The following is a 15,646-nucleotide window of genomic DNA, read 5'->3' as shown; positions in this document are numbered from 1 at the left end:
AGTAAACATTTAATGACTATGTTAGAATAGTCTTATTCTGACTTTTAGAAAATGCATTCATGTAAGGAACACCCCCAAGAAAAGGGTCTCATAGAAGCTGCTGGATATTTGTGCTGTATTTTCATTTGGTGAGGGGACTCTCTGATGTATTAAGTAGAATAAGGGGGCTTCCTGAACCCTGTTTAAAACTTTGTATGTTTAGTAAGGTATAGTAGTATTTTATTTTATACTGGTCCTTTGGTTATCTGCTAATTAATTTTATGTCATTTTTTTTTTTTGTGGGACAGGATGGCATAACAAAAGACAGACAGTCAGAGGCAGAGATGATGAGACTAGTCTGTAACCACTCAAATACTATTTCTGTCAAAATCACTTGCAAGATGCCTGTTAAAAATGCATTTTCCTAGATCCCACACCACACTTACTGAATCCATCCCTGACATTAGGTCTAAGAATCTGTAAATAAACAAGTTCTCCAAAATATTCTTGTGCAAAAATAAATTAAATTGAAATAAAATGAAGTGGCTCTTGATCTCATTTTTCTTGTAGCCTGGAAGAGACCCTCAGATGGTTTTACTTCACACGCTTGACAAGAGAAGTTCACCCACAAATTCCAGTGATGGGCAAGATGCTATGGGAAGCCAGGAACAAAAGAAAACATCAGCTGGTTTCTATTCATGCCATCTGGCAGCAGTAATTCTGGAAGGGAGTGGGAGTGAGGGAAACTGAGAACAGCTGTTATCATTACATTCGCCTTTATTTCCCTCAGGTAGATTTCAAACCTGATTATTATTCTAACAAAGATTGCACAAACAATCCCAAGAGCTCATGTGGCCTAAGATGGTGAAAAATCTGGAGTAAAGTTTGAAGAATCAGTGTATTAAAACTTGATCCAATAAGACCTTCATTTGGAGGTGCTTAAAAAGTGACTGACAGCTCTGGAGAAGTCTTTTTCTTCCTTCAACCAACAGGGACCTAGTTTCACAAAGGGTGTAAGATTGCTCCGAGGCCAAATGAATCATCATGGCAAAGTGCCACTCAGTGGGTTTGGCTGAACCAGCATTACATCTTTTCTTTTTACTCATTCAGAGAGAGAAGATCAGAATGCTGTTGATCAACATTCAAAATACTGCAGATGTACTTCGGAATGAATTTCCAGTTTCCTCTTTATCACTTCTTGCTGAGTCTAGTGAGGGATGACGAAATGATTAATTCTTGAGTGGATTTAGAAACACTGTCAAGGACCATGGTAGAATAATATGTATATAACTTATTAACTGTTTAGAAATTGGTCTGTGGGTTTAACATACATAAAAATAAAGAAAATCAAGGCTGAAGAGATAGAAGTAGCCCTACTGTCTGTTAAGTCACTGGCAGAACAAACTGTATCTGTAACAGAGACGAGTGTGTCTATGCCCAACTCTGGTTCAAACAGCAATTTGATTATTTGTTACTTCATTTTGAGATGGTGTCCCTGAAAAAGAACAGATTTTCAGTTTATTCTACCAGATGAACTGAGAGATTTTTGCTAGAAGTAAATGATGCTTCGAATGAGCACCATGCTTCAGAAACTTGTCTCAAAAATAAAGCAGCAGTACAGGCAGAGGCAGAAAAAGGAGGAAGTTGTCTTTAAATAAGTAAAGAAAATGAAATGGCCATCTACCAGGAGTTGGGAATCACAATTCAGAAAAAGGAGATGGTTGGAAATACTAAAACTTTTTTTTTAATCGAAGCATAGTCAGTTTACAGTGTTGTGTCAATTTCTGGTGTACAGCATAATAGTTCAGTAATACATGAACATATATATATTCATTTTCATATTCTTTTTCATTATAGGTTATTATAAGATATTGAATATAGTTTCCTGTGCTGTACAGAAGAAACTTGTTTATTGGAAACACTGAAACTTAATCTGTACACCTGTCTCCTCTCCTGAGCTTTGCTCTTAAGTCAGGGTGATGGCAAGAAGACAAACTCTCCCAGCTTGCTTCAAAGAAGAAACAAACCACATCAATACGCTCTGTACTCTGTATTCCATTCCCTATGTTTCAAGTGAGTTTTGTAGATTTATTGCTTTTGGGACAGAGGGGCCCACTTAAATACTAACGCACAACACTTTAATGGAAAGAAATTGTTCACACAAGGTAAAGGTGTAAGGATCTTTAAAGCTTCCCCCCATCCACTTTGGTTTGTTTTTAAGGTGTGCTCAACTTTCTGGAATAGCAAAAGCAAAACAAAACCAAACACAGAAGAAAAACAGTCCCCAGCAGCCCACACACACAAACTCCACAGGCATTATCTTCACTACCATCTCCTAGAACAATTGCACCTTTTGTCATTTCTGGTGGAGGTACACAGCTGCTGAAGAAGCCAAGACTTAGCAGAGAAGGCTAAGACATGGAAGGAGGGAGGAAAATGCTTCCTTTGTTAATGAAAAGCTGTTTCCATTTAAAAGTTTCAACATCCTATGGAATAGTGAATGCACTTTTGTGAGCAAAGGCAAAGCGTACAATGATGAGAAGCTGCCTGTCAATTAAATAAACAGTCATTTGAAGACATCCCAAACCTTCCCCCTTTTTCTTGAAGAAGTGGGGGAGGGGAAGGAGGGAACATGGACTAGATATGGCTGAAGACGTGTCTATAAGGCATAGTAAATGGGACGCATGGGCTTCTAGAGTGATACAGATTCATTTAATTACAATCCTAAGAAATCACAAGGTTAGTATGTTTTTTAAAAGACCACAAGGCTATAATAAATTGTTCTAGCATGCATTAAAAACAGAGTGCTTGGGAAAGCATTTTATTGAATTTCACAAATATTCCAGTGAGTTTACTTTCCTTCGTGAAGCAATGCCTTCAGACAGGTAAGGACAAGCTAGAGTTTCTGTTACACAACAGCAGGCTCTGGTGATAAACCTGATTACAATACCCTGTCAGAGATGAACTTCCTGCTTTGCTATTAAAAAAAAAAAAGAATACAGTGCCTCACCCTGACTTATTCTTATTGTTGTTTTGAAGCAAAGATTCAGCTGAGAAAAACCTAATGCTACATGCACCTGTTAACCCAAACTTAAAACAAGACTTTCTATTACAAAGGAAAATCAATAAGGAATAAAAGTATGTCAAAAGAAATGACAGAGCACTGTAATTTATTATTTATGGAGGAAGGATAAAATGAATTCCGCATGTATTATGATTCACAGAATAGTTCAACTCGTAATTTTAGTCTGCTAGAGTTATTTTAATGGTTGTAAATCTATCAGTAGTAACAAAAAATACTTTATGATCAAAGTCTAATCCTCTGGAAGTTTGTGCTGAACACATTACTTCATGTGAAATATGTTTCTTGGTCCTGGAGATGAGACCACTTTAGAAACATGCCATTAACCTGCATAGACCAACATAAACCTTAGGGACAAAAACAAATTTATGAACTGATGACCAACTGACCAGGAGACAGTAATTTGTTTTGGCTCAGGGTCAGAGCTGGAGAAACCTATTTGAGTCCTCCCTTCCTAAGATGTGTTTCTTCTCCAAATATTCTGCTGATTGTGCCATACCCATGTTCAAATTTCGCATATCTATACTAATGTAGATTAAAAGCTGGTATCCAGAAGAATAGGTAATCCCAAAATAATTTGTTTGATCTTGGCAGGGTTATGTGATTATTTTTACAGCAGACTAACCTTTGTCATGATTCAGTTTTCTTTAGGCTGATACAGAACTTGGTTCCATTCTCTTCTCCTGGGAAGGAGAGGTAAGGGGAGGTCTGGGCTGAGCATGCTGTGTACTGGGGTCGGGGGGGGGGGTACTGGCACAGGATCAAACTAAGTCACAGGAAATTCACATGAAATCATTGGTTTCACTTAGCAAATATGAGGTGTGATTCTCCTAAAAGAAGTATCATCAATAGAGTCTCAAACATACATTTTCTGACTGGGGTAATTTACTATTGGTTTCAGTATATTGGTGAACAGTACAAATTAACTGGTAAGGTTATTTATCTCACACACTGGATTTCATGAGTGATACTGATACACCCGTAACTTGCATGTTTAAATGTCCTTGCTTATAAGTGGAAGTTACATCCCTTACACACTTACCACTAAAATATCAGTAGAATGCTTTTTTATTTTTTCAATCAAAAAACCACTATTTAATAGCCTCCTGATATATTATGTAATAAACACATAAGAAGCAGTCTGGAAGTTTACTACTTAGGTGGGAAAAAATCCCCAACAGATCTATTTAAAATCTCCTTTAAATAAAGTATTTAAACTTATTCTGTTTCTCAGCTATTTCAAATCACTTAATCAATAAACACACAGTCCCTACCATGTATATAGAATTATATATTAAGTCTTATGATGATGATAAAATAAAAATATTACATATAACTTCTACTCTTAAAGAACAGTTAGGGATGCAAGAAATATACAAACACACTCACGCATCTCATACTGCCTTTTTATCTCTGTTTTAGAAATTCTTTAGACAACCGCCTCTAGCTTCCTTTAAAATCTTGAAAAATACAAAAGAATACATGTAACATATCTGTAAGCTATGAAGCATGATCCTAAAATGAACACCCATGAATCCACTGCCCAACTTCAGAACTGGAACATTACCAACACTGTCTACTACGTTCTCCTTCGGCAGTCCTCCCTCTCTGCCTCCCCCTCCAGAGGTAACTAGTATCCTGCATTTTGCTCACCATGAAATTGTTTTTTAAAAAATAGTTTAATCATACACATAAATATATCTATAAAATATATTCAGTTTAACTTCTTTTTTGAACTTTATAAAAATGGTACCATACTATACATAGCTTTCTGAATTTTGCCTTTTATACTCAGCAGACTGTTTCTAAGATTCATTCGTGTTGCTTGTGGCTGTCGGTGATTCATTTTCATAGCTGTCTAATATACTATGTCTGATTATGTCACATGTTATCCATTTTCCTATTGATACACATTTAGATTTGTTTTGTTTTTTCATCACTTAGCTGCCTTCTTTAGCCTTTAAATGCCAAACACAAAACTCCATCAACAGAGAACTAGTTAGCTAACCTAACTAAGTGGCATATCTATACTGTGAAGCTCCAAGAAAAGTAAAAACTTATAAGTAAAATGCAGTTATATAAGAGAATATCGCTATTCTTACAAATATACACTAAAATACTTAGGGGCCATGACAGATGTAACTTACCCTCAATGATTCAGAAATAGAATTGGATAGACAGACTGACAGATAGGCAGAGAGACTAGCACAAATGGTAAAACAATGGGATAAAATAATAACAATAGTTGAATCTGGGTAAAGGATATATTTTTATTTTTGTAACTTTTCTGTAAATCAAAAAGTATTCCAAAACTACAAGTTCATTTTTTAAAAAAAAAGCTAAGATATAAGTGAAAAAGGCAATGTGCAATAGTTATTGTTACTAAAACATAATCTCATTTTTTTTTATGCTTATACTTTCTATCAAAATCTCTACAAGAAAACACTCTCCTATTTTACCTCTGTCCCCTCACTCCAGAATAACAAAAATAGTCAACAAAAGAGATTATTATTAGGGCAAGTATTTTGTATGAACAAAATCCTATAACCATGACCTTCCAATAACTGTAGAAAATTTTGAAGCAAAGATTAGATAATATTCATGAATATGATTTTTTTTTAATCCAAGAATGAATGAGCAGTAAGATACTTTTAGGCATTCAAGAAAGAATGGTTTAGGTAATACTCACCTAAAAAGCATCTAAACAATGATTCTACTTCTAAATGTCTAAAAATTAGTATTTGGAACACTTTTGTTTCTGCCCATGAAGGATTAACTACTGCAGGAATTGACTTCCTACTACAAACATAGAACAGGAAAAAAATGCATGAAACAACAGTTTCAGGCACTGGCAAAAGGAAGCACAGGACTATACCCCCTGAGAAGAGAAACTTAAGTGGCCACAGATTACTCCTGGAGGCAGTCTCCAAACTGTGTATAGGGAACAGGGAGTGAAACAGAGCCCAGTGGTCTTGCTGAGTTAAGGAGAGGCTGCAGTTCCTAGAAACTGAGGTGTCTGTAATTTGAAGGCGAAGTACCAGTGAGGATAAAGCTGCAGAGAGAGAATTCCGGAGATCTGCAAAGAAAAAACCTAACGCCAAGGGAGAAAAAAATCACTGGATTTTCCCAACGAATCCAAACAATTCTGAGGGACATGCCTTAGTAGTGCAGCTAAATTAGTCCCAGATATAAAGGCTCTGTAACAGCCATAAAAAAAAAAATCTTAAAAATAAGCTTTAAAAGATCAAACTGACATCCAAGTTATCCAGCCATACACCAGAATAAAAATCCAGTATTCAACAATATAAAATTCTACATTCAATAAAAATCACCAGGCGTGCAAAGAAGCAGGAAAACATGACACATAATTAGCAGATAAACCAATCATCTGAAACAGACCAGAAATAACAGAGTAGACAAGAACCTTCAAACACCTATTATACACATTGTCAATAAACTTGAGGATGTAAAAGAAAACATAATGAGGGAAATAAAAAAAAAAGACTAACATGAAACTTCTAGAAACGAAAAAAATACACAATCTGAAATGAAAAACATACCAGGTGGGTTTAACAGCAGTATTAGACACTCAAGAAGTAAAGCTCAGTGAATCTGAAGTTATCGCCATAGAAACTATCCAAAACAAAACACACTGAGGGAAAAAACGAGAGAGAACAGAAGCCTTTGTGAGCTGTGGTCTAACATGTAACTGGTATCCCAGAAAAAAATCAAGGTGAAGAGAAAAAAATTTTTTGAAGAAATGAAGAATAAAAAGTTTCCAAATTTGATGAAAACCATACACCCACAGATCTAAGGTCAATGAACCCCAAGGCAGAAGGAACCATACCAAGGCACATCACAATCCAACTGATGAAAAACAAGTGATAAAGCAAAAATCTTAAAAAGCAACTAGAAGGGAAAATAAAAGCAACTAGAAGAAAAAAAAGAAAAATTACATAGAGAATAACAAAGAAAAGAATGACAGCAGACTGGCTTCTCATCAGAAATCAGGCAAGGCCTACATTTGACAAGCCCATAGCAAACATCATACTCAATGGTGAAAAGTTAAAAGCTTTTCCTCTAACAATAAGACAAGGATATTATTCCATGTGGTACTGGAAGTCCTAATCAGAAGAGTTAGGCAGGGAAAAGAAAGAAAAGGTATCCACACCAAAAAGAAAGAAGTAAAACTATCTCTATTTGCAGGTGACATGGTATTACATGTAGGAAATCCTAAAGACTCCACCCAGAAAAAACTGTTAGTATAAACAAATTCAGTAAATTGCAGGATACAAAATCAATATATGAAAATCAGCTTCGGGGAGTAGGGTACAGCTCATTGGTAGAGGGCATGCTTACCATGCCCAAGGTCCTGGGTTCAATCCCCAGTATCTCCACTAAAAATAATAAATAAATAAACCTAATCCCCTCCCCCCAACAAAAGAAAATCAGTTGCATTTCTAAACACTAACAATGAACTATCAGAAAGAGAATTTTTTTTAAAATCCCATTTACAATTGCATCAAAAAGGGTAAACTATCTAGGAATAAATTTAACCAAGAAGGTTAAAGATCTGCACACTGAAAAATGTAAAACAGTGATGAAAGAAATTGAAGAAGACATAAATATATGGAAATACATTCTGTACTCATGGATTGTAAGAATTGATACTATTAAAATGTCCACATTACCCAAAGTAATTACAGAGTCTTCATTATTCCTTAAAAAGATAAATGACTTTTTAAAGCAAAAATAATCCCAATGCATTGTGGAATATCTAACAGGTAAAAATAAAATGTTTAACACTAAGGGATGGGACAAGGGAACTGGAAGTAGGTATATTGCTGTAAGGGTCTTACACTGTACATGTACTGGTATAATACTATTTGAGGTAGACTGTGATACATTAAAGATGAATATTATAAACTCCAGAGCAATCTTTCAAAAACTAGAGGTACAGTTAATAAATCAATAGTGGAGATAAAATGGAATTATAAAAAAAAAATATTAATTCAAAAAAGGTAGAAAAAGAAAAAAAAAAGAAGTCAAAATCAGATGGGATAAATAATAGCAAGATGGTAAATTTAAACCTAACATTATTATAGTTACATTAAATATAAATGGTCTAAAGAGTCTAAAATGCAGAGATTATCAGACTAGCTTTAAAAAAATCAAGATTTAACACTACCAACCAGAAATACACTTTAAATATTAAGAAACAGATAAATTAAAAATAAAAGACTGAAAAAAGATGCAGTGTACAAACATTAATTTAAAAAAGAATTAGAGTGGCTATATTAATATTAGACAAGGTAGACATTGGAACAAGAAATATTATCAGGGGGAAAAAAGGACATTACATAGTGATAAAGGAGTCAATTCATAAAGAAGACAAATATCCTAAGAATTACGTACCTAGTAGTAGTGCTACAAAATACCTGAAGCAAAGACTGATAGAATGTGAAAGAAAAGTTGCTTGCTATCATAGTTGGAGATTTCAATATTCTTCTCTCAGTAATTGATAGGATGAGTAAAAATTAGTATTTGAATGGTTTCAGAGCAAAAATAAACCAAGCAAGTAAACATATCTCATTTCCCCTCTTAATTTATAAAACTTAGGTCTCAAATTATAAAAACTTAGGAGGGGCAGTTTAGATTTGATACAATATTGAGAATGTAATTTTTCAGGCTGAAATCTTGAAACATCACCAGAAATAAATGTGGCTATAATACTTGCAGGCACTTCTTACCACACTGCTCATAGAAGGGCAATGCAAATATTAACTAAAGGCTTAAACTAGGCTTCTGAGAAGTGTAAGCCACATTGGCTATTACAATAACACTCTCTTGATTCTGTACATTATATGTCATTCTTGCAGTCATTTAAACATGTGGCAATAATTGGATCTATTACTATCTGAAAAAACACAGAATAAATTTTTTTAAATAATTATTTTTATTGAGTGAAGTTTGAGTATCTGTCTGAGTATACATAAAGTGAAGCCAAATTTCTTAATTCAAAAGGAAATTACTGGTCAGATACCAATCCCAAGCATATAAACCCAGCTCAGGAAGCAACATCCCTTGTAAGAAGCTGAATTTATGGTAATCAAAATTATAAAATACTATAATGAAAATAATAAAATACTATAATGAAAAGTAAGTCATATCCACGGACTTTCTAGAACTTACTTTGAGAAAACTTAAAAATGGGCACATTTAAGGTTGTCAGGTTTTATCTTTTTTTTAAACAGACTTTTAAAACACAAACTTTATTTTCCAAAAATGATGCATTTTTTTCTCCAGGCAGCTTGATTATCCTCTTAATTTCCACTTTAGAGGAAAAGTTTTCCACCCTGGGGCCTGGAAGGGAGCCTTTTACCATTTCAGTGTCTGTGATATGTCTGCATTTTGAACGTATCTCAAATAATCCTCATGAAAACCCTAATGAAGTAGAGGTTTATTATTTCCAAGTCACATTTCTTCTTAGGCCTGTTTCCTTTTTGGAAAAATAAGAAAAGTGGACTAAGTGATCTCTAAATTTTCCTTCAGTTTTGATATTCTGTGACTCTATATAAAATTCTGGTGTTTATTCTTGAGAAGTTTACAGTTTGGTTAGGGAGTTAAAGTAATAATCTTAGGTATCAACAAAAAGTACAAATAACCTCAACCAAGCAAAAATTTCAATATAATTTGAGTGATGAATGGCTCTGAGAAATCAGGTTAAAACCCAGTCAGTTAGGATATAAGACACAGAATACACTGGAGGTTAAGTGAGAGGAAAGAGAGAAGGGAAGAAAGAAAGGGAGGGGCAGGGAGAGGGTGGAAAGAAGGGAGGGAGAGAGAGGAAAGACAGAGATAAGCCAAGACTAAGCTGATAACTAATGCAAAAATGTAGCTCAGTTCCATCTTTGGTCCCTGTAAGAAAACTGAACAAATATAAAGATACACACTTAGAATTATTGAACTAAATATCTTTTCTTTTCAGCAGAACATTTAAACAAGGCTCATTTAGCAGCTAAATTTAAAATTATTAATGAATTATACATATTTTTAAATCAATTATTAAAAAAAAAAAAACTCCTATGTGACAGTTTCAAGACAGCATCAGTATTGTCCCAGGTACGCCTAGGAAATTCAGACTTGTCTCATTGAGCATGGGATGCCATTAAAAAAGATAAAAAAACAATCTCAACAACATACCTACTTGCAATGCACACACCTCACCCTATAGCTGTATTTTGAGAATAACTTAAAGGATTAGGGGAAGCTACATAAGGAAAATAAGAAATAATAATTCTACTCTTCATTAAATTATGACTAATGTTCCACATTTGAACGGAACAAAAACTAGATGAAATTTTTAAAAACTCCAAGTAATAAGTCAGGAAAGGAATATAAATCGTCATATTACTCCTGTGTCTTGTAAGTGACTACAAAGTAAAAAAGAAAATAGCTTACCTCTATAGCGAAGATTCCTTTGTCACGCCCATATAATTTCATCTCTTCTGGAAATTGTTGAAAAGCATGTATGTAAGGAATATACTCCTCTTCAACAAATCTGTATTTTTGAAAAGAAAGTTTTTTCAGTAAGAGATACGTATTGATTTAGCAAAGTAGAAAAAAGAGGTAAACATGTTGTATTTCAAAGATAAGGTAAGAATGAGTTGAGTATATTGTATAGCCTAAATATTTTTAAGGATAATTAACCTGAAAATATCAATTATTTCCTGCATCCATGTGTGAAGAAAACATTTGGTTGATTATCTAATGATCTCTTAAGTCTCTGCCTAGGTGAACTATTTCTAAAAGGTGTGTTTATCTTAGATTTGCCACCAGGCTCAAAGATGTGGTTCCTTCCTTCCATCCCAGTTTCCTCACGTGATTAGCTCCTACTCATCTTTTAAATCACTTCTTCAGGGAGACCTTCCTAGATCCCTGTCTTCCTTGTTAGAGTATCTCCCTTGTCCATCATTCTGTCCCCAGTACCTACGACAACGCATGGCAGGTGCTTGTCACTGGAAGAACAATTAAGGAAAGGAACATCTGTTTACCACTCCATCTCAATGTCCAGTACACGGTAGCTGGTCAAATATTTTGAGTAAATTATTGAGTTTGAAGAAAATAGCACATATATATAAATAACCACATATACACAGTTATTTAAAATTCATTCATTCATTCAACAGAAAGTTATTGAGTCCTATATACCTAGCGCTATTCTAGGCTGGGGGTTACAGCAGTGAACAAGACAGGAAAATATTCGTCTTCCCATGGAGGTAAGAGAAAGATTCCAAACAAAACAAGTGAAATCTATAGTAATGTTAGGTAGGAAAAATGTTAGGTAAGGAAAAAAACAGAGAACAGAGAATGAGGAATGGGGGTATTGCAATCTGTGCTATATATATATAATTGTGCTAATATATGTATATTAGATTTTTAAAACAAGAAAATTGTTAAGGAAAATAAGATAAAGATAGGAATAAGTACACAAAATATTTTGCCTTGAAATCTCTGCTGTTATGAGAGCTGGCCTGACATCTGGCTTTCAGTTTTCTAGCACTTAAAGAATAGTATTGATTCAATTCAGTTTCAAATTATAAATGTGATTTTTTTTTTCACTTTTTAGTCTACTCAATGTTGAGAATTAAGGTAAATATTTTATGTAAAAATGGTGTTTTGTGAAGCTTGATAACACAGGGTTCTTTACAACAGCTCTAAGAGGAAAGCCTCCCCCAGCTAGGTTTTCATTATCTAAAAAAATTTCATATGAAAGTAATTGGACATAGTAATCAGTATTCCTATTATTTTGCAAGTACATTTTTGGTTTAATATTATTTTATATGCAGGATGTATTGCATGCTTATCATTTTTATAACTACCTATCGTTTCCACGTTTATGTATTAATAATTTAGTCATTATTCCCATGTGATGATTCAGCACTGGGAGGTGTTGGGAGTTCAGAGATGACTAAGAAAGGCATGAAGAGCTCCCATCATGACCCTAGCAGGTCAAACAGCCGTGGAAGTCTCAGCACTGGCAGTGCCACAGTGCCCCCGTGGAGGGCTACACGCAGGGCTGCAGGAGCGGAGGTAGGAACAAGAAACTTGCCCAGGGAAAACAGGATGTCCGCACAGAACAGGTCTTGGGCATCTGGGGTTTTAACAATTTTCATTGTTTATACTTTCACCATTGCTCTTAATCTCTTCCCAAAGTATTTTTTTTTCTTTTTGAATTTGCATTTCCTTTTAGAAAAATACATACTTTTCCAAAAGATAGCCAATGAATGAAAATTCTAAACAACCTATTTTCCTGATTATCAGATGGGTCTCTGGATCAATCCAGAAGTTGACAGAGGACTTGGGATAGACTAAAAGCATTCCACATGCCCCTCATAACCAGCAGACCACTACTCCAGCTACATCCCCAGGAAACACTGTCTCTACTTGTAATTTTATTGTATTTTTCAAAAGTTGCAATCTGTGACAGGCTGAAAGTTAACAAATTGGTTCTTCATCACAGGTAACTTAAGAAGCACTCATTGCATTACAATTAAGTCGTGTCTACCTGCAAAACATATCCTGAGCCCCTTCGCATCATTCTACTTCTGTCACCACCACCCTCATCCAAGCCACTATCTCTGGCCTTAAGTATAGGAGAGACCACCTGGCCCCCTGCTCCCACCCTTGTCTGCCTAGAACCCACTGTCCTCACAGTTGCCTGAACGATCTTGAAAACATAGATCAGATCACGTCTCTCCTGCTAAAATCTTCCGGGCTTACTATCACTTACAGCCAAACTCCCTATAGGTAAGGGGATTTATTTAGGAGTGATGAGTATGTCCTGGCAAGAGAGGTGAAGGCTGTACAGTCTTGTGAATATACTGAAAAGCACTGAATCGCACAATTAAAAAGGGTGAATTGTATATGAATTATACCTCAGTTTTCTAAAAAAAATCCAAACTCCCCCTTGGCTTACAAAGACCTATTTCTGGCTCTTCCTTATTATCTCCCTGCCCTCATCTTCTGACTTCTCCTTCAAATTCTTACTCCCATCACAGTGGCCTCCTCTGCTCCTTGATCATACAGAGCTGGCTCTTGCTTCAGGGCCTGGCACCCCCTCTACCTGGAATGCTAGTACTTCTGATATTCAACTGCTGGCTCTATTTTCATTCAAAGTGCAGCTTAAATTCCACCTTCTCAGTGAGGCCTTCCCTGATAACCAATCTAAAGTAGCCATCGAGTCATTCTCTATCACATCATCCTGTTCCAATCTTCTGAACAGCACTTCACTGTCTGATCATTTCTTACTTATTTATGTATTTGCTCATCTGTTTCCTCCTCTAGCCTTAAACTTCATTAGAGCAGGGACTTGATTTATATGATTCACAACTGTGTCTCACTGTGTTCTAGACTCCAGAACAATACCTAAACAGAGTAGATATTCAGTGAATATTTGTGGAATGAATACATGATGGCTATTTTTATCTATTATTGCTGTTATCGCCAGGTAGGCAAGGCCCTTTAAAGGCTATTTTAAGGTTCAGGAATGTATCCTAAGGCCCACAGATGCTCCTAGAGGATTTAAACAGGGTAGTGACATGCGGGATCAGTAACCTTATGATTCAGGTTAGATGGGTCCAAGAATTTGCATTTCTAACAAATTCCCAAGTGATGCTGATACTACTGGTCAGGGGACCACGCTTTGAGAACCTGTGACTCTTTTAGAGTGCTTTTTCAAGAAAAGCAGAGAAAGAGGATCAGTGGTGAAGTCTTCTCTCCTATTGCTCCAAGTCCCAAATTTGTCAACAGAGCAAAATAAAAGCCCTCCAGCTAACTAGATCTAATCTCCTTGAGGGTACTTTAGAATTCCCCTTGGAGGGGGAAGGGAGGAAAGAGGGAGGAAAGAATGAACAGAGACAGAGGGGCAGGGGAGAAGTAGAAAGAGTGGGGAGAGACAGAGAGACAGACAAATGTGTAGGATATTATCCCCATCCTTCCAACCACAGACCATACTCTCCCTGAGAAGAATTTAGGGCAAATATTATTTTCTCCATCTTGTTAGATTTCTAGGAGAGTTTTATTACCCCCTCATTGATTGCCCTGGGTAGGACACCTAGCCCCTTTATCCAGCTCCAGTGACATGATTAGACTGCTATTTCTGTAAGATTATTTCCCTCTGGTTATCAGGAGGAAAATGGATAGGAGTGGCACAAGGCTCACTTGGGAGGTTGCTAAGTAATTCAGGTGAAGATAGAATCCAGGTGAAGATAGACACAAGAGGAATGGGTAAAAATGGTTTTGAGAGTTATTTTGGGAGGATAATTGAGAGGATATAATGACTAACTATACATAGAGAGAGGAAGGAGGCAGGGGTGAGTCCTAGTACGGGATGCAACAGGGCGCAGGGTATTTACAAAGAGAGGAAACATGGAGGAGGGGCTAGATGGAGGATGTAGACGATGGAGTGGTAGTGTCCAGCAGGCAGCTGTGTATGTGAATACACGGGGCTGGCCCTCAGCAGACAAGTCTGGGCTAGAAATATAGATTCAGGAGTCATCACCATATAGGTGGTAATTAAAGCCTTGGGAGAGGATGACATCACCCAGGGAGGGCATCCAGAACAAGAGGAGGTTTTTAACTTAACAGTAAAATTTACTGAATCATGGACCATCTGCATGTAGAGTTAACCACATCTTGTTGTTCGGTTGATGTGGCCAAATTCAAAGGCACTATCCTCATTTACCGAGGTGTTTTATTCAATCAAGAGGCCTAGTGTTAGTGATGATGAAGATGATGAAAAAGACAAGAACAATCATCACTAGCACTGAGTTCTTATTATGTATGTGCTTTCTGTGTGGTACTAATTATTGAAAGTAGTTTCAACCCTCTGAGGTAGATTATTATCCTTAGCCTCATTTTACTAATGAGGAAACAGAGACAGAGAGGAATTAAATAACTTACACTAGAGGTCCTATAACACATAATGGCAGAGCCAGGATTGGAACCCAGGAGTCTGGTTCTAAATTTGTGCTCTTAAAAAATCACTTCACACAGTGATTAAATCCAAATGTTGCTATTTAGAACACACAGTATGAAAAGGGAAAAATGAATACATTAATGACTTTGGCATATCTTCTATTTAATGAGAAATTCTTATATTCAACACCATCATTCATTCATTAACTATAAAACCCTGTAGATTATCTTGAAAACTGTAAATGCTATCTACATAATAGGTTCTTCTAATAGTTTTGTTTTCAATTTTACCTTATAAACATACTCTATATTTTAGCTCTTTAACAACACCAATGCATGCTTGTGTGTAACTATTAATTACCATTTGCCAACATAAAGGTCATCTGTTCATCTTCTCACTTAAAAATGAAAAATACTTCACACTACTCAGGTACTTAAATGTCACTTTTCATCTTCAAAGCATTTTGCTCACACTAGACAATTAATTTTATAAGACCCCATGTAAGATAAAGAGTATTATTTCCACTATGTAAATAAGGAGACCAAGGAGATGAATTATTAGACCAGGGAATATTAAATTTCAGAGTCAGAACTCAACCACCCAAT

The 15,646-nt window shown here is 35.7% G+C and overlaps 1 protein-coding gene across 1 annotated transcript in view; it reads right to left on the bottom strand.

Moving 5' to 3' along the window:
• Positions 1-15,646, bottom strand: part of TAF1B (TATA-box binding protein associated factor, RNA polymerase I subunit B) — a 52,280-nt gene that overhangs the window by 19,985 nt on the left and 16,649 nt on the right. Inside the window, exon 8 of the mRNA XM_032497006.1 lies at positions 10,523-10,622. Coding sequence (XP_032352897.1) covers positions 10,523-10,622 — 100 coding nt within the window. The remainder of the gene's footprint in view (positions 1-10,522; positions 10,623-15,646) is intronic.

The sequence above is a fragment of the Camelus ferus genome, chromosome 15 (assembly GCF_009834535.1).
Source record: "Camelus ferus isolate YT-003-E chromosome 15, BCGSAC_Cfer_1.0, whole genome shotgun sequence".
Classification (NCBI taxonomy): Eukaryota; Metazoa; Chordata; class Mammalia; order Artiodactyla; family Camelidae; genus Camelus; species Camelus ferus.
Note: the sequence above shows the minus strand (reverse complement) of the source record. Positions and strands in the feature narration are given on the sequence as shown.